The 21,087-nt window shown below is 39.7% G+C and overlaps 1 protein-coding gene across 1 annotated transcript in view; it reads right to left on the reverse strand.

Moving 5' to 3' along the window:
* The window catches only part of LOC124789572 (gamma-glutamyl hydrolase-like), a 79,387-nt gene extending 58,922 nt beyond the window's left edge, over positions 1–20,465 (reverse strand). Inside the window, exons 1-3 of the mRNA XM_047256977.1 lie at positions 19,913–20,465; positions 16,218–16,338; positions 13,103–13,153 (exon numbers count right to left, since the gene is read on the reverse strand). Coding sequence (XP_047112933.1) covers positions 13,103–13,153; positions 16,218–16,338; positions 19,913–19,994 — 254 coding nt within the window. The 5' untranslated portion in view covers positions 19,995–20,465. The remainder of the gene's footprint in view (positions 1–13,102; positions 13,154–16,217; positions 16,339–19,912) is intronic.
* Between the last annotated feature and the right edge of the window lie 622 nt (positions 20,466–21,087).

The raw sequence follows: 21,087 nt of genomic DNA on the forward strand, positions 1-21,087 counted from the left end.
GATGTTTACCTACAACACCGCCAAACCAGACACCATAGGATTTACACCATTTTTCCTGTTGCATGAGGGTGAAGCGACAACGACAATGGACACTGCGTTTCCATTACATCCTGATGACGTGGACGACAACTACATTGGCCACATGTTAACCAAAGCTGAAGAAACCCAGCAGTCAGCTCAACCCTGCACACTGCAGGCTCAAGAAAATGATCGCCAAAGGTATGACGCGAGTCACCGCCCTCTTGTCTACCAGCCTGGTGACCTCATCTGGATCTTCATTCCTATTCAGAAGGTGGGTCTCTCTGAGAATTTCCTCAGGCACTACTTTGGACCTTATAAGGTTGTAAGACGGTTGTCTGATGTTACTTATGAGGTTGAAGATTTTGAGCCCGACACAAGATGACGAAAGATCAGAGATACCGTCCAAGTCCTTCGAATGAAGCCCTATAAGGATCCTGCAACCCAGGGTAAATTCGAAGCTCCAGTGCCAGGCAACAAGTGGAAAGGTGACGAAGAACATAGCGACAAGGGAAGTTCTAAGAAGATCACCACCAGGGCAAACATCAGTCATCGGGAGTCGAAGTATGCAGGACCAATGACTCGTTCCCGGACTAGGACAACGTTAACACCGAGACACTGTTCTCTTATAGAGGGAGCAATGTTGCAGAAGAAGTTGAGTAGCACCATCACTGTGGTGTAGCGGTGATGATACTGGACTGTTGCATGGAGGGTCGTGAGTTCAAAACTCACCTGAATCGTAAAATTTTAATTTCCATATTCAGTTCGAGAGCATTCAAGTAGTATCCATAAATATCTACAATCATTGTACTGGAATGTTCTGTAACTGTATATATACCGTATGAGCTCTGGCCGGAGGCAGTTGGCTCTGCGCTCTTGTATGTGCAAGTGCTGAATAAACCTTCGTTAAGTGAAGTTAGTGTTCATCATACGTCTAATTACACCTTATTCTACGTGACAATACAGTGCAACAAAGTGAATATTCTAATTCTACATGAGGTTTAAAAATGATAGAGTATGTGGCATGACACACAATATATCTGAGCATCAGTGTTTGATTGTTATTGGATATGGCGTTTGATCTGGATGTGCTGTGGCATGGGGCCCAGGCAGGCGTGCCTCTGACAGTGGGTGGTAGGCATGGCAGCACTGGAAAGAACAGTACTGAACGCTCTGCTGATGTGATGTCAGATAAAGCCAGTAGCAAGCACAAAGGAATATATGTATTGTGCATGTTTGCAAACATGCAGCGCAAACTATTATAGCTACTGCAAAGTTCAATACACCATGTTAAAGAGGAAGAAAAAACAGTTCTGTGGATACATAGATACGCTGTGGAGGTGATGAATGTGATAAGTTACGGTACTGAGAAGATTAATTTATTGGAAAAATAGCAAATAATTAATAACTATTACAGTTTTGATAATTTACGGGAATGTAGTCAGTAAATGTCTTACGACAACCACTGATATTTTGACAGGTACACAAAACTGTTATTTTCAAGGTACAAATGCAGGAAGGAAGTGCCATGCAAGGGAATTTAACACTTTGGTTTGCTCCCTTAATAACATTGTCCCAATGGCTGGAACTGCATGTTAGAATCTCCATGTCATTATATTCCATAGGATGTCTGGTGCCAAGGCAATGTTTGCAAAGGCAGATTGAGCATAAGTGTGTGTAATGCTTATGCTCAGTACACTTGTTCTCCTTGTCCTGAGATTCTGACCAATATATGACACTCAAAAACTGCAGGAATATGACAGACAGCTGTCTTATGGAAACCAGGGTCACCCTTTACAGATCCTTCTAGGGCCCTTATCTTAGATGGTGGTCAGAAAACACATTTCAGATCAAATTTCCACAAAATATGGCCAATTCTCTTGGAAATGCTTCTTGTGTAAGGCAAAAAGGCTGTAGACGTAGGTAACCACCTGGTGCATGGTTGGTTGACAGCACACAGCTTGTCTGACCTGTCTTTCACTATACACATTCTGACAGAAAATGGATTAAATCAGCTGACAAACTTGCAGGATCTGAGATGACATCGGCTCTGTCAACCAAGATACAAAGTACCCCTTCATGCTAAGCCAGATGACGAAAACAAGGTATCATCCTACAGATAGAAGTTGGTGCAAGATGGCTTCCAATAAATGGCATGTCATGATGTACCATCAGCCTTCCTCGTGACCAACACATCAAAAAAGTGAAGCAGCCACCCTTTTCCATCTCCATCTTGAAATGAATACTCCAGTGGATTTAATTCAGATATTCTATAAAACTGTTTAAATTCTTACAACTACGAGGCCAAACAGCAAACAAAAATATCTCCTAGTACCTGAAAAAAAATAAAGCAGGAAGTTTCAATGCCAGTAACTGTAAGGCACACTCCTAGAAGTTTGCCATAAATAAATTGAAAATAGGTTTGTTAATTCAACACGAAACTTAAACTCAATGAATCATAACTAATTAGATACAGGAACATGAGTGAAGAGAAAGACCACATCATAACTTACTACAATAACAGAGTAATTCAAACACAGTCTTTCTAATCAACATAAGAAATCCACAGAGTCCTTACTGTGATGCTCACACCAACCTAGTAGTGCACTCAACAGAACAGCAAGCGGTTTTGCTCCACAATCTGTCAGAGCACCAATGTTACTTACAACAGGCCTAAGATGAACACGTTCCTTGTGGATCTTCAGAAAGCTGCATAATCTGAGAGAGGGGAGGGATGGAGGCACAATAAGAATTAAGACCCAATAATCTCCTGTGACAAGGAACTTTCCTTCAGGAGATTAGTAGTGTTTCCCTAAACACTTTTTGTAGGGTCAGTACCAATCCCACGAAATGCTGAATCAGATGATAAACACTGCATCTTTTGAATGTAATACTGTTTGTCCAAAATCGTTGTAGCATTGTGCCCTTATTCAAGGTAAAATAACAATATTTGGATCCACTCTGAATGAATGAAGAGCAGCTCTCTCAGCTGTTGCTACATTACTCTTAGGTGAATGTGCCCCAGTCAACAAACTACACGCTTCCCTCCTAACCCTCTCTGCAGCGGCAAGAAGTAATTTAACAGCCTTTTCAACAGAATTTATAACATCAATGACGGGCGCATGCTTGGGTGATGGTGCAAAATTTGAAACTTCCCCTAGCATGGATAAAGAGGTGTCATCAAAGGCTTTCTCCATAAGACTGATCACAGAATGTCAAGATATACACAGATGGAAAAAATATCGCAAGACCAAAAAATAATTAATGTAGAGTAATGAAATTTTCGGTTTGTGCAGGGCATGTGTAAGTGATTAACATCATAAGTTAACATAAGCATGAGATAAGCCATTGCAAAGGTGACATGCCAGTACATTAATAACTGGCGTAACTGCCTGACTGTTGACTGCAAGCATGCAAATGTGCATACATTGTGTTGTACAGGTGCCAGATGTCAGTTTGTGGTATGAAGTTCCAGGACTGTTGCATTTAATTAGTGAATACAGGGATGGATAATACTGGTTGCGGATGACACTGGAGTTGTCACACAATTATGTGTTGTGGCCACATGTAGCAAGCGTTGCTTCACGCAGTGGAGAATGGCAGAGGCAGCCAGCGATCGTGGCATTGCGAAGTAGGCATGGCACAGATAGCCTTGCTCACAGTTGCAGTCTATCAACCAGCTGACGCAAGGACGCACGCAGACCGAACGCCGAGCGAAGCCTGGAGAGTGCTGAGTAAGGGAAGTGAGGCCAGCATGCTAAGTTACGCTGCAATATACTGTGGGAGTAATAACAAGAAGCTGCCACCGAGGGTAAAAAACGCCCTCCTGCCGGATATAAATAGTGAAGCGCAGGCAGCAATGAACAGAAGCCATTAGGAAGCAGTTCGGATCTGAGGACAAACGTGGTCTGTGTCCAAATGTTCAATCTTCGTAGGTTACGATTCCGGAAGTCTGTTCCAGCTCGCAGGAGTCATCCCTTCGCCACCAGATGTCTACTTCAGCTCTGGGGGTCGGCCCGAGTCCGGTCGGCACCATGGCTGACTGACTACAGCGAGAACTTCCAGCAGGACCAGCCGCAGTGTGGTCTTGGGCACAGGCGCTGCTGGGGACTGGCGCCCGGACTCCCCACGGCGTGTGGTCCGTCCATGACGGGAGCTCACGGACGTCACGACTGACGGCTTCCCGGCCGCCGGTGAGCAGGCGGCGGCAGCTGACCTCACGGCGACACGGCTCCGTGGGGGTGCCATACTGGGCTGCTAAGTGGCGACGAGTTCATCTCAACCACAGGGCATCCTGACTTCAGCGGAGCACTGGTGGTGCGCATTGCACACATTGTCGGAGAATCTACACAGCAGCAGCCAGGCGGAAGGATCCGCAGGGCTGGGCAGCGACGACAAGGGAGAAATTGTAAAGAAAGCTCAATAAATAAATGTAAAACTACACGCCATCTCAGTCTTTGGTGCAGCCACTGTGTCTGCTGCTAACGAGTACTGCAGAAGGCGTAACAAGTGGCCATCTGACATAACAGATGTCTCGTATGTGTTCAATTGGAGACAGGTCTGGTGCTCGAGTGGCCCAAGGCAACATGTCAGTACTCTGTAGAGCATGTTGGGTTACACAGCAGTATGTGGGTGAGAGGCATCCTGTTGGAAAACACTGCCTACAATGCTACTCATGAATGGCTGCACAACAGCTCAAGTCACCAGACTGACATACAAATTTGCAGTCAGGGGGCATGAGATAACTGCAAGCTCCTGCTGTCACATGAAATCAGATCCCAAACCATGACTCCTGGTATAAGTCCAGTGTGTCTAGCAAAGTACACGCGTTTGTTGGACACCCTCACCCGGTCTCCTTCTAACCAACACATGGGCATCACTGGCACTGAGGCAGAACCAGCTTTCATCAGAAAACACAACACATCTCCACCCTGCCCTCCAGTGAGCTCTCGCTCAACACCACTGAAGTCACAAATGGCGGTGGTTTGGGGTCAGCCGACAGCCGAGCTCTTCTTCAAGTAACCAATTTGTAACAGTTCGTTGTGTCACTGGGGCACCGACTGCTGCCCAAATTGCTACTGCAGATGCAGTATGACACACCCCAGCCATACGCCGAACATGACTGTCTTCCCTCTCAATAGTGCCATGTGGCCGTCCGCAGCCCAGTCTTCTTGTGACTGTACACTCTCATGAACACTGCTGCCAAGTCTTTCTGCAGTATCACAGAAGGAACATCCAGCTTCTTGTAGCCCTATTACACAACTTTATTCAAACTCAGTGAGGTGTTGATAATGGCATCTTTGTCACCTTAAAGGCACTTTTGACTATCACCAAGTCTAATCTCAAAGACAATTAACACTCATGACCATTAAAGCAAATCTGATTTGCATCCACATAATGGCACTACTAGTACTACTTTGTTATGGAATTGGGGAGAAATTTTGTTAGACATCATCTTTCAAATGTAGAAATATGTGAACCAAGTTCCTTTTATGTCACAAAATACCTTCTTAGTGTTGCAATTTTTCTTCTGTCAGTGTAGCACTAGACTCAGAGTTACTGAAATGTTAAAACTTTGCTGAATGCCAAGCAGTTACAGAATGAAATTCCCAGACTGCAACTATGAAGCACCATCCAGCCAATCCCAAGAAAATCATGAAATTTTTGAAGCCATCATTAAACGAAGCCCAAATAATTCATTGGAAACAAAATCCAACTGTTAGCATAATGGATCCTTCCACAAAAAAAAAGAGCGAAATCAGGGCGTTGCCTGATGCAATTGGCAGCAGGAAATTTTCAAGGCACAAATGCAGCAAAAAAGTGCTGTGCAAGGGAATTTAAAACTTTGGTTTGCAGGGTGTATGACAGGATGTGCACCCACTGAAATATTGGTGGTTGTTGAAGACATCATCCAGCTGCATGCTCATAAGTTATTTGAAAACTTTACACACTGCGAGAAACTCAGGTTTCACACACTTTCCCTCTATGTTGGTTGCGGAGGCTGGATAAATTCTACAGTAGTAGAGTACGACTGCAATGTGTACTGTTATTTTGTTGAGGTATTATTATCACAATATTGTTCCACTGTTTGACAAAGTTGTACATCATATTAATTATCCTGCCGAGAGATTTCTAATTGGATTTTTATAAAAAGTTGTAAGTGACGCTGGTGACAGCTTGTGGTCATTACATGATGCAGACGCATGAGTTTTATAGAGTAGGGGGCCACAGAGGGGATAAAAAGGGCAGTGGTCATCTTCTTCATTCACACAGTTCTGGTAGGAATTGAAGATTATTTTGATACAGGTTCCTTTAGTAAGCATGAAAGTGTCCCAGAGATTATCAACCAATTCCAGTGGCAGACACTGCAAGAGAGGCATACTGCATCATGGTGTGGTTTGTTGTTAAAGTTCCAAGAGCATACGTTCCTAGAAGGGTTAACAAATACATTGCTTCCTTCTACCTACATCTTGCAAAAAGATCATGAAAATAAAATTTGAGAGTTTCAAGCTCACATGAAGGCTTACAAACGACCATTCTTCCCACGAACTATTAGGAACTGTAACAGGAAAGTGGGAAGGTGACAATGGTACAGGAAGTATCTTCTGTAACACTGTACTATGTGGCTTGCACAGTATAAGTGTCTGTGTGTATGATTTACATCATGTGTCAATCAGACTTGGATTTATTTGTGTCAGAGCAAATTTAGGTCTGAACAACTTAGCTATGAACACTACCCATGTTTTCTGACATATTTGGTTATAATATAATGGGGGGGGGGGGGGGGGGAAGGGGTCAAGCTATTTTCAATTCAAATGATTACATAGCAGAGTTTACCACCAATCTATGAAATTTCATGATATTTAAGAACAATACATTTTGTTTGTTAAACCTTAACCACCTGTAGCTGGGATACATTACTTACATTTGCTGCACCTACAATAAAATTCACATCATTTTAAATTTGACTGGTACATCAGAGACAATTCTAGTATTTTTTTCTATTTATTATTAAAGTGACAATAACTGCACAAACAATTACCATAAATGAACCTATTTATAAACTGTCACATCTAATATTTCTCATTTGCAGAAAAATTTTACCTGGGCTGCTGTTCTGAGGTAAATTTTAATTACTTAAGTAATAATTTTCCCCATCCAATATCCTCATACACTTTAAGCAACACATCATCAATTTCAACACGCACATTTTAAATAAATGCACCTCTCTGGGTGCTACCCCTTGGGGAAACTTTTCACAAGGTATGACTTTGTGTTTATGAGAAGCAAAGAAACATGCAAACTGTAGTAATGTTTTGAGGAACAAGTGAACATTCTCATCCAAGTTATGCAAGAAAAGAGGAGTTAAATTAAAATCAATATCACATTGCTACATATTTACTGAAGTGTTATATTAACAATAATTGTTGCTATATAGGTCACAATACAGATCACATAAAACATCATCATTATTTCATTTTAGCCTTTTTTTCTTTTTCTTCTTGCTGTCCTTTTAAGCACGTGAAACAAGGTTGGCTTAATTTTGTGATCACCCTTTTCCTGAGAATTTAACACACATGGAACTGGTGGTAATGAAAAAACTGTTTTCAAAGTTGTCATTCACAGCACTTGCTGCAGTTTCACACACCATTTGGTAACTGATAAGAAACAGTGGCTGCCTTATAACAAGTAAGCTCAAGCTACCTGTAGCTATACCTTTGTTCTGTTCCAAAATAGCTCCCTTATAACATCTATCACAATCACGGTTGTTATAATTAAACTTTAGCTACTTTAGAATGGCCCCATGAAAAACAAGTTATCACAGAACAACGAAACTTTGTGGAAACATTTGCATGGACATGCAAAAGAGAGAAATAATGAATAAATCATTGAAACAAGCACATTTTTCTTTCCACATGAGAGCTTAAGATATGTTTAGTATCTTCACTACTAAGCATAGTCAACATCAGTTCTTGAGAAGCCAACAGTGACTCAGTAACAACTGGTGAACAGAAACCCATGAATAGAATGAACTCAGCATGCAAATTGACCTACAAAAGGCGGAGTGTCCAAACCCACATAGATATGCACATGATAAAATATTCGGCACATGGCTGATGCAGGAAGCTACTGATTGAGCACACAACTCTCAGAAGAGGTGAAAGGCTAGGTCCACATCAGTTTAGCTCAGGAGCACTGGTCTGCTCTGCTTACTGCCACTCATGAACAAACATTTCCTGCCCATAGGACAGACTTCTGCGTCCTCCATCTCCACTGTTCCACCCATGGGAGCTCATCTGCCTCCATCGGGATGCTACCCATGCCGGCTCATCTGCCTCCATCAGGATGTCCACTGGTGGGGATACTAAAATTTGTTAAATGCATACCATGTTTACGTTCCTGTTTACAAATGTTCCTCAATGTGATGACCACCTGGATCCGTGACAGGGGACTGGACTAAGAGACTGCTCTACTGCTGTCTCAGGTTGAATGTTTGCTACCTCCCTCACTACACTCATCTTCATTCTCCAACATGTGTAAGTGTCCCACTGATAAACCCTGTCCTTCAGGTAACACCACAGTCTGAAATCACACAGGTTCAAATCTGATGATCTTAGACACATGTAGATTGTCTGCCACTGTAATGCACACCAACACTTGTGTTTCAACCCCACATTGTCATACCAGTACTAGCAACTTCTAGCAACACATACCCTCCAGTGCACAGTGTGAGCATCATTCCTACACATTTGGGTACCCATACGATAAATAGCTTTCTATCTATGATGGCTTAAGTAGCAAAAGTTTGATTATAATCACCCTGCACTTCGTTTAAATTTCTATGATTATAACTAAGCCAATAACACTATTGCATTTTTATGTAAATATGGTATTACAAATAATAGATCCTATGCAGAAATAAAACTGCTGTATGCAAATTAATCGTACCTTACAGATTACAGAAGGAAATTTAAACAGAAATTGTCAAAAGTAAAAGACACAGAAATTAATGAAGATGCACAAAGTGTTATCAATGGCTCTCACTCTGGAAAACAACAAAGTACCCATCACAGAAATACTACTACTACTACTACTACTACTACTACGTGATCAGGCCCAGTGGACCGCACGCATCTACAAGTTTCCTCCTCCACTGTATTCTGTCCATTGCTGCTATCCGCCATCCATTCACATCTATTGACACTTGGTTTAAATATTCATGGAGTCCATCCCTCCAACACTTCTTGGGTCTCCCTGGCAGTCTCTTTCCTGTAGGTGTGAAATCCAGGAGCTTCCGAGGCCATCTGTGATCCTCCATCCGGGCCACATGGCCGGCCCACTGCATTCGTTTGGCTTTGACAGTTCCTGCTATGTTGGGCTGCTGGTACAGTTCCTCAAGCTCTTGGTTGTATCTGATCCTCCATTACCCTGTATCTGCATCCAGAACCAGACCAAAGATCTTCCAAAGCACTTTTCTCTCAAAAACAAGGAGCTTATGGAAGTCCTGTTTCCGGATACTCCATGTCTCACAGCCATATAGAACAACAGGCTGGATCAGGGTTTTGTACAGTCGAATCTTGAACTGTCTTGAGAGATATTTGGACTGAAGCAGTTCTGCTAGGCTGTGGTAAGATCGGTTTCCTGCTTGTATTCTGGCATTGCTATCTGCTTCACATGACGAGTTCTCAGTGAAAAGTGCCCCTAAGTATTTGAATTCTTGCACTCTCTTGTAGGAATGGTCCCCAACCTGCAGTGATTGTAGATGATCAGCAGTCTGACAATGACCACGCGTCATAACGAGGTACTCTGCCTTGGCTTCGTTTTATGTTTAGCCCAAATTTGCTGGCAGCCTCCTTTAGTGCTTTGGTCATTTGCTCCAACTCCTCTTCCGACCTAGAGAGTAAACAGATGTCGTCTGCATAGGCTAAGTATGCCAGTCTCTTTCCTTCAATTTCAATCCCTTCGTTCTCTTGGAAGGTCTCGCGTACGATCTTCTTGAGGGCAAAGTTGAACAGGATAGGGGACAACCCATCTCCTTGCCTGAGTCCTGTCACAATTTCAAACTCATCAGTTACGCGATTTCCCATCTTCAACTTTGCATGTGTTTCTTTCAGACAGATCTTTATCAGATTGATGAGTTTCTCTGCTATGCCAAACTCTCTTAAACAGTTGAGCAGGCTCTTACGATGTATGCAATCATAGGCCTTCTTAAAATCAATGAATAAAATATGCAAATCTTGACCATATTCACCCAGTTTCTCAGTGAACTGCCGGAGACTGAAGATGTGATCTACTGTTGACCGTCCTGGCCGGAAACCTCCCTGGTACTCCCCAATCACCGATTCTGCCACTGGCTGAATTCTATGTATAAGGCAATTGGACAGGATCTTATAGCAGACGTTAAGCAGGGTGATTCCTCGATAGTTGTCACATTTCAGTTTGTCGCCCTTCTTATGTATTGGACAAATCAGAGCTGTTTTCCATTCTCCTGGTAGTTCTGCTTTGGTCCATATTGCCTGTATCAGTCGGTGTATTTTTTCTGCAAGTTTCTCTCCTCCTGCCAGGATCACTTCAGCCTGTACTCCATCTTCACCTGGACTCTTATTCTGTTTAAGGTGTCTGATTCTGGTTTTTATCTCATCCAGGGTAGGTGGGGGACAGTCTGCATCGGCTGTAATTGGGTACTGGAAACCAAACTGCAGTTCGGGTTCATCACAATTTACCAGCTGTCGAAAGTACTCTTTCCATCTCTCAGCTATGTCCCTATCATTCATCAGGATCTCATCACAGAAATCTTTGACAAATTTCTGCTTGGCCTGGTGACCTTTGCAGAGGTACTTCACCTTCAGAAACATTTCCCTAGTCTTTTGCCCTTTGAAGTCTGTTTCTGCTTCAATGATGATATTCCTTATGTATTTCCTCTTTTTTCTTCTCAGAACTGCTTGTGCAGTCTTTCGGACCTCCTCAAATTGTGCTTTGGCCTGTGCCAGATTTTTCCCCTTCAGCCACTTGTTCCTGGCTTCCTTTCTCCTTTCCAGGGCATCTGCACATTCCTTTTCAGACCAGACCATCTTGCCCACTGAGTTTCCCAAGAGTGTTTCCTTTGCTGTATTCCTAACTGAGCTCTGGATGTTTCCCCACATTAGTTCAAGGTCCTGATTCACGTCCATTTCACTGAGTGCTTCAAAGCGGTTACTAAGTTGCAACTGGTATCCGGTCTTCGTTGCCTCATCTTTCAGTTTCTCAACATGGTACCTTTCCACTCTTTTTAACTTAGGACCTGTTCTTCCTTTACACTGTATGTTTAAACGGCCTCTGACCAGGAAATGATCACTTCCACCTTCGGCACCTCGCACTGTCTTAACATCTAACACCCATCTCTTGGCTCTGAGATCAATGGCAACATGGTCTATTTGATTTACAGTTCTCCCATCTGGTGACACCCAGGTTCCTTTATGTATGTTTTTCCACTGGAAGTTTGTGCTGGAGATGAACAACCCTAATGATGTGGCGAAGCTGATGAACCTAACCCCATTGTCATTGCTTAGGTTGTGTAGACTGTGCCTTCCTGTTGTGTCTTGGAATATTTGTTCTTTCCCAATCTTGGCATTCATATCACCAAGGAGGATCCTCAGGTGTCCATTTGGTATAGCATCCATCACTGCCTCTAGCTGTGCACTGAACTCGTCTTTCACTTCACATTCGCTCTCCTCCGTGGGAGCATGACAGTTCACAAAAGTCGCCTTAATATGCTTTACGTCCAGTGTTAGAACAGATATTCTTGGTTTGACTGGAATGAATTCTGAAACATTTGTGGCCAATGTCTTACTGATGCAGAAACCAGTGCCCAACATATGACCTTGTTCACAGGCTCCATACAGAATTGTACAGTTTTCAACATCAATGCTCCCAGCATCGTCCCACCGGATTTCTTGCAGTGCAACTAGGTCTAGTTCGTACCTCTGAATTTCCTTGACCACACTGATTGCAGCTCCTGTCTTGTACAGAATCCTTACATTCCACGTTCCAAATCGTATACCGTTTCTTTACCATTGACGTCGTCTATTTTTGTCAGTAATGTTCCGAGGCTTATTTGTAGTCTTGAGAGCATATTTAACTTTTTACGAAGAGAGGGCGTTGGCCTCCCATCCAACCTGTGGTGTTACCCTCACAGCTTACAGAACTGCTGGCTTTTCTTAAGGGGTGGGCTCCCCTCAGGAGTTGGGTTATAAGTGGGAATAAGAAAATTGGAAAGACGACCTCGGGCCTCGAAACCTAATACCGATGGGGTCGAAAAAGCAAGAGTTGGCCAAGGGGGCTGGCAGGGAAGGAGAAAGAAGGAGTCTGACACAAGTAAGTGGAAGCAATGTCAGACTCATTTCGGGTCCCCGCGGTCGCCAACCGCGTACTTCTAGCTGAAGTCCCCTGAATATTAACAGAAGAAATTGTAACAAAACAGAAAAGGATTAATTATAGGATAAAAAATAAAATGTAAATAGCCATATGTTGTAGGGCCCCTGCATTGGAAGAGAAAATACACAAAGTATTGCAAATATCTTAAAAAATGATTAGACACTACGATGATACTTTTGAGCTATTGGAAAAGAGAAATGAAATATTTCTGGGGAAATTTATAGGAGTAATGCACTATCAACTACTATCAAGGAAACAGCAAAATTGTGAAAACAATGAAAAACAAAAACACCATAAGTATCATCAGTAAACAATGGCAATAAAGCTATGAAAACTATTTCAACAAAGAAATTATATCTTTGTGATGGTGCTGATGCTATGAGCTACAAATGAGGGATAATTTAAGAGGAGAAAGTGGCAGAAAATTGACAGTGGAATAAGTTGCAGTGTGTGGATCCAATAGCATTAACAATGCTGCTTTGTTATTTTCTACTTTTGCAGGTTTTCGTCATTCCCAAAGTCTCTGTATGACACTCTACTGCAGCAGAATGCAGATGCATTACAATTAAAGAGGCTAAAACCACTTTAATTCACAATTACAAATGTCGTACCAAGTATGGGTCAAACACAACAGAACAATTTAGTTTTGTATTTATTTATGCCCACTTACCCATTGATTCTACTAATTACTTCTCTGTAATAGGACTCGGTCTGGTTCACCCTGCACAAAAATTTTAAACAAAAGTACATTACAATCAGCACTGTTTGCACATCTCTCCCATTCCATACAGAAAATGACACAGATGCAAGATCCTCTTCCTTCTCTACACTAAATAAACTTAAATTTTAACAGATATTTCCAAAATTACTCACATTACAATCAATGTCTAATAAAAACAAGTAAATTACTGCTGTCTCTCTGACTCTCCGAATACCTTGATTCCATAAGAGAAAGACAAAATCAGCCAAAATTATAACAATTCTGGCAAAAGTTATGTACTGGAATGCTCTTGAATTCTTTACAATGTGACAGGGATGTAAACATTAGGCTTCATTTCGAGTCACTTTGTTAACACAACCAGATTTCCTGCTTTCACATTCACTGGCTTTGCCACTCACAAACAAACTATCATCTTCCAGGCTAACCTCGACTTCATGCTGTGCTACAAATCAGTCTATTACCACAACCAAGACTACGTTGGGGGGAGGGGGGAAGGGGGATGAAGGGGTCCAGTACATAACTTTAGTCAAAATTTTACCACTTTTACAAAAATAATAATAGGATGGTAGCCTACTGCTCAGTAATAATTCATCAAATGACAAAATTAACATGTACGTCTAAGACTGAAAATAACAGCAAAGCAATCAAAAAGGTTGCAAACAGAAGACATGGAAAATGCACAGAAAAATATAACGACTTACAGCTACTGGGCAGGGATAAGTCAATATACAGATCACAGGAACTAGAAAATAACTTGAATGAGTGATTTCAAATTATAACAAAACTTCCTTAAAACAGATATAGCTTCTGTAATAAGGAAATATGCAGAAAATATGTATATGATACCCACCACAGAGAATGAAGTCAAACAAACAGTAGAAAAGATAAAAAATACGAGGGCATGTGAAAAAGTAGTGTGTCTGAATTTTTTATGTAAAAGCTCCTAAAGCTTTTTCAAATAAATCAAATGTTATTAAACATTCTACATCTTTATTCTTCACTTCTGTACCTATCACCTGACAATGAACAGATTTCTTCCATCGAGAGACCTGTTTAAAGATACCGTACCATCACTGTATAATGTTTCACTTTGTTGATGAAACCAAAGCTTCACCTCTGCTCGCAGCACTTCTTTGCTATCAAAGTGAAGTCCTTGAAGATGTTCTTTAAGTTTTGGAAACAGATGAAAATCAGATGGAGCCAAGCTGGGACTGAGTGGACAATGATCAATGACAGTGAAACCAAGGCGTTGATTGTTGCAGATGTCAAGAGTGCTTATGCATGGTTTGTCATGCTGAAGGGGAGGGTTCTCCATGTGTGGATGAACTATTCAAATTTGAAACTTGATTACAGTGTGCTATTTGTCATGCTCTGGCATAGTTACATTGTACGTGCATGCTTACATGCTGCAATTCAGAGTCCTCCAGTAGCAGAGGGCTGAAAATATGTGAACATGAAGAATAATGCAGTAAACGAGTTTTCAGCTCACCAACATTCCTGAGTATAAAACTAGGCAAAAGTCCTGTTGTTACAAAATAAAGGTACTTCATGCACTAGACAATAATAATTGTGTCATGGAGATATTTCATACATGGACAAGGTCACTGACAATTATGAACAAAATTCCAATAAATGAGCTATAATCAGGAATAAGAGATGCAACTCACTACAGGTCCAATCATATGTGTAAAATAAAACACAGAGGGTAGAGACCACAGATTTCTAATGAATCAAACATTTTTGTGGAGTATCTATCAGATCTAAAAACATTAACATAGAATGTCCTCAAGGTAGCATCTTGGGACCATGAATTGTTCTCAAGGTAAATCAAAACCTTTCCAGACCTCCTCATGAAGAAAGCAAGTAAAAATCCCCGGACTTTACAAGTTTATAAGTTTCCTCAAGGTAACATTTCAGGACCATCATTGTTCTCCATGCAAGAAAAAAACTTTTCACACTTCCTTATTGAGAAAGCAAGCTCACAAATGGTCAATATGCAACATACAGAAAGCAAATACCATGAATGGGTGATTAAATACAGATAATAATATATTAATTGCAAATAATTCCACACATAATAAAACAAATACACGCCTTTTGGGAATTAATAGTGACTGCAGTTGAAGTAGAATGAGCACGCAAAAGTACTAACAAAGAGAATTTCATTAGCATGTTTTGTGCTCGGAGTCCCAGCTATGGCATGTAGCAGCAATTGACTTGTAGTTAAATACTAAAATGGTTCAAATGGCTCTGAGCACTATGGGACTTAACAGCTATGGTCATCAGTCCCCTAGAACTTAGAACTACTTAAACCTAACTAACCTAAGGACAGCACACAACACCCAGCCATCACGAGGCAGAGAAAATCCCTGACCCCGCCGGGAATCGAACCCGGGAACCCGGGCGTGGGAAGCGAGAACGCTACCGCACGACCACGAGATGCGGGCAGTTAAATACTATTCCTATGTATACTCAGTCCTTAGCTAGGAAATCATTTGTTAGATGTCTAATGTATCCAATGCACACACAATTTTCAAACTTCAGGAAAGAGGCATAGGAATAGTAGCTAATTACCCAATTACCCATTAGGCTTACTGGGAAAAATCAGTTTAAAGAGCCAGGGTTTCTAAATACACCTTCTGAGTACAGTATATCTGACAAAGCATTAACATCAAGATCAATATTAGCAATCATGACACTAACAATGAAATCTTTGAACTGAAAACAAGGACCAGAACTGAGTAACGTTCAGTAAGAAACATACGAATAAAAACTCATAACAGTATTTTATACCACAGAATCAAACAGTGCAATATACTGCTGAGAGTCAGTTAAAAGGGTTCATTAAAACTGATGTAATAGCTATAAAAGTGGCTCTTTGGAAACATAAATAATGTACTGGTACAGCAGGTGTACTGTCATGGTCCTGATGTCGCCTCAGAGAGAGAGAGAGAGAGAGAGAGAGAGAGAGAGAGAGAGAGAGAGAGAGATTTATTGAAAATTTTATGTGTAAGTAGATCTGTGGACAACAAAACAGCTAAGTAACTAATTTACAGCAACTTACCATACAGGTACTACTCTACCTCCAGCCCCCTCCACATACTTGACATACGACGCTGCGATATAGCTAGAATGATTTCCAAATACTCCTGAAACTGTTGGCGATAGTTCTTGAGATAAAATCCCTGTAAAAAATGGGAATGTTATTTATTGATACTCGAATAGAGTTGATTATGAAAACGGGCTGCCATGTCATACAATGAAAAATTAGGGAGTATCTGCAAACATTTTAGAAATTTAAGTATTTTCAATGTTGCTAATTGTAATCGCAGCCTTTTCACTAGGCATGGGCAACATCTCAACACCCCCAGTAAGACTAGTTTGTGTAGCACAATTATAAACATCGTAAAAGACAGGCTTAGACACTTAAATGGTTGTGAACCAATCCCAATGATGTTTACAAGTGATAGTTTTTTAGGGAATGGCCGGGCCCTACTCTGACACAAGTAGGTATAGATGATGGTATGAAATTAAATCTAGATTTTAACCCCGCTAGTTGTGGAGATTTAATTAATAAGCCTGCCATTTTTTGAAGATATAATTAATAAACCGAAGAGAAATATCTGATGTAGGCATACTTACACTAGTAAATAACTTTGCTGTTGATAATTTGTTAGATATTTTGTGTTTAAGTGAACACTGGTGTAAGAAAGAAGAATTGCCATTTGAACAATTATATATTACTTAGCAGTTTTTGTAGGGAACAGCATAATTATGGAGGTACTGCAGTGCATATTAAAAAGCATTCTTGGTGTAATGGTTTTAAATTGGACCTCGATTTTCTTTGTCATGAGTTTGATTTTGAGGTTTCAAGTTTCTGTTTGGAATATGCTAAACTGCAAATAATTGTACTTCATAGATCACCAACTGGAGAGCCTTCTGTTTTTTTAGGCAAACTTGATGATTTATTTTTTTGTGTAGGTCAAAATGGGAAAAATTTAACATCGCTGTAGGGGAAGATGTCAATTCGGCATTTGATGTAACTGACGATAACCAAAGTGTGGATGCATTAAAAATCCATTAAGGCAATATAATTTTAATTTTTTAAATTCCAAAATGACAAGAGGATCACCATGTCTTGACAATATTTTTACAAATGTCGATGGGGTATATTGTACCACAGATGTTGTCACTTTTCAGTTTTCAGATTTTGATGCTGTGATATGCGAATTAAGCAATATTAAGTTACCTAATAAGAGTACTGTTGCTGGTAAAAGTACTAAGTCAGTAGTTCCTAGACTTCTGAATGAAGTAAATTTATGCAATTTTAAGAATGCATTACGCACTTTTAACTGGAAATGTTTAATTGACAGTTATCAATGTTGATCAGCTGACGTTATGTTTAACAATTTTTTTTCAGTTTTTTGTTCACTTTTTGAGGAGTTTATTCCAAAAGAAGTGTGCAAGGTCAATCCCCTTTCACGTAAAAAAAGCAAATCTAAAAACCAATGCAAGTGGTACACCCCTCAATTACTGCATATGAAAAATAAAGTACTGTTTTATTTAGATTTGTATAGATAGTATAAGACAGAAAATGCTAGATTGGTGTACAGTGAAGCTAAGAGAGAATACAAACCAAGTGTCAATAATGCAAAGAAATCGTACAATTTAGGTATAACTAACAGATCTATAAATAAATGTCAAACAGCATCGAAAGTAATCAATTCACTTTCCAATAATGGCAAAAAAGAGGTTGTCAACTTATCCCCAGATAGTTTTGACAATTTTTTTACTCAATCAGTGGAAAAAATTTGTAGAAACATAGTAAAACCCAATGAATCCCCTACAGAATTGATGAAGCTTTTTGGGGAAAAAATTCCATTTTAAAATTTTAATTTTAGGGAAGTAAATCCCAAAGAGGTTCTTGTTGTTGTTGTGGTCTTCAGTCCTGAGACTGGTTTGATGCAGCTCTCCATGCTACTCTATCCCGTGCAAGCTTCTTCATCTCCCAGTACCTACCGCAACCTACATCCTTCTGAATCTGCTTAGTGTGAAGAGCTTCTTAGAGTTGTTAAAGCTGTTAAACTATCTTGAGAGTGTTGATATTTTTGATTTGTCCAGCAATTTTATAAAAAGAATAATTGAATGTATTATTGACCCATTGACCTACCTCATAAATTGTCTAGAGTAGTTCCTATTTTTAAGAAAGGTGATACAACATGTCCCTCTAGTTATAGACCTGTATCCATTACTCCATTTTTTTCTAAAATTATTGAATCTATTATGTATTCCTATTATGTATTCCCAACTTTGTTCCTGTCTTCAACAATATAACCTAGTATGTACTGAGCAGTTTGGTTTTAGAAAAGGCAGGTCAACTGTGGGTGCCATGGACATACTCATTGTGCTGGAGGTATTTGAAGCAAGGGGATATGCTCAGGCTACATTTTGTGACCTTAGCAAGGCTTCTTATTGTGTTGATAATTGGGTACTGATAGAGAAACTGTTTTATTATGGAATAAGAGGTGTTAGCAGTAAAATGTTTAAATCATTTCTTAATGACCGGCAACAAACTGTATGAATTGGTAATGATAGGTCTAGTGTAGTCACACTTAGATACAGTGTGCCACAAGGCTCAATTTTAGGCCCTTTGCTATTTGTATTACTGATCAACGATTTACCATTTTTTATCAACTCTAAACTCATATTGTACGTAGATGACACTACTTTTTTTAACAGTAGTTCTGATTTCAATGAAATGAATATACAGTATCTTAGGCCTCTATTTGGTTTAGGGCTAATGGCTTTTGTTTAAATGAAGGTAAAATGCAACAAATGTTTTTTAGTCTTTGTAATTTACCATGTACAGACAACCCAGATAGTATTAAATTTTTAGGTTTAAACATAGACAGTAAACACTCATGGGAACCACACATTCAATAATTAAGTGCTAGGCTTTCTAGAGTAATTTCTTTGCTGAGGAAATTAAAGAGCTGTGTCCCAGGTAATTAAGTTAGATCAGGATATTTTGCATTTTTTCAGAGTATCATTCCTTATGGAAATCTTTTCTGGGAGAACAGCAGCTATGTCCATGATATTCCTCTGCTACAAAATGGGTGGTCAGGATTATTACAGGTTCAAACAAGGGGGAACATGCAAAGTCACTATTTGTAATATAAGGTTGTCTTACAGTTGTTAATCTGTATATATATCATGTTCTAATTTACATAAAAATAAATTATCTAGCCAGCTCATAAAGGAAGACATCCATTGTTCTAATACCAGAAATAGCAATAAAATAGATGTGCCATTCTATACATTGTCAAAATTATTAGATAGTTACAATGTTTTAGGCTTAAAAAGCATAATTAGTTACCTTTAGAAATAACTAATTTACCTTTAAATTTATTTAAATGTAAGTTGTATAACAGATTAGCTGGTTTACCTTTTTATTCTGTTACTGAATTTTTTGAATGCAATTCTATGGGAAATTGCAGTATGAAGCATGAATGAGGAGAACCTGTCGATATATTAAGACAGTCTATCCAGCACAATTTAGTGTATAAACTTATATATACAGTCTTTTACTTTTTAATATTTTTTTATCAATTGCTTGTAAAAGTTCAACGACACTAAAATTTATATTATTATTTCTATTATAATTATAATTATTATTATTATTATTAAAAATGGTGTTTCCTTGGACAGACACATACCCACATCCGTGGGTATTGTTAACGGCAAGTTATAATTGTTTACCTATTATCGGTCTGTCATTCCGTCTGATTGGTATTCCTTTTACAACTGTAAAAAGTATCAGCAGACATACGGCAATATGCATAATTAACAGTTTCAGTACGACTTTGTCTTCCGTACGTGCACAGATAATACTTATCGCACAATTATCTTTCGAGTGAGCCTTTTGATAGGAACAGCCAAACAATAACACTTTTAAATTTCTAACGCGGTTTCACAATGTGTATCGAACAGCTCGATGCATCTCAAATTCTCGATGAGCAATCAAGCTAGCTAAGCTGAAGTTTTTCAGAGATGCATTATACAATTACGGTAGATACATAAATTAAGACAGAAATCGAGCAAAATTCTTAACTTTTTCATCTAGAATAATTAAGATCGCTGCACATAAATAAGCCTACTTGACAAACACATATGAAGAAAATTCTTTGACCAACACCCAAAAGTGCTATCGCTTTTGCATTATTAAACTTTGGACTTATCTTTCGCATTAACAGATTTATATTTGGGAGCTGAGGTAGTGAGCTCTGCCCAGAGCTCATCTCAGCGTACACAAGAACTAGCTGTCCTTTCGAAGCCTTCAACTTCTACTGACAGAGCTTCATGGAGTCTGCACTACAGGCAGCGCAGCGATTAAGGGAATGATTATTCTTATTTTACGGGATCAAATTGGCCATCAATCTCTTGTTGACATTAGAATGTATGTGTACGTTATATGACTTTATCGATTCGTTAAAAAGCAAAAAAAATCCGTATTAAAATAAACCGCATGTCGCTAATTACAATTACAAATGAAATTTTATCTTCGCAAGTGTAATAAGGACGTCCATAATTACAAAAGTATAATATAGTGTGTCGGTAAACTGAAGTTCAAATTTCAACAAAAGTGCGCATACGATAGGTAGGTTGTAAGTGGGGAGGGGGCAAACTGGGAGGTGATGTAGTGTTTTTAACACAGGTATCCATAAAGAAGTAAAAAAGTGTTTTAGTTCCGACCCTGTTAAAAACCTGCGTAATACCGACATTTAAATTATATTCTTGAGATAAACACATCTGACTGCACAATATTTTTTCATTTTTCTGAGAGCCAGGGGGGATTGGGGAAGACGACCCCCCACCCCTTCTTTGCCACGACTTTGTGGGCCCTTGAGTTTCAAAACGCTGTATCAAGGAGAACC

This window comes from Schistocerca piceifrons, chromosome 3, assembly GCF_021461385.2.
Source record: "Schistocerca piceifrons isolate TAMUIC-IGC-003096 chromosome 3, iqSchPice1.1, whole genome shotgun sequence".
Lineage (NCBI taxonomy): Eukaryota > Metazoa > Arthropoda > Insecta > Orthoptera > Acrididae > Schistocerca > Schistocerca piceifrons.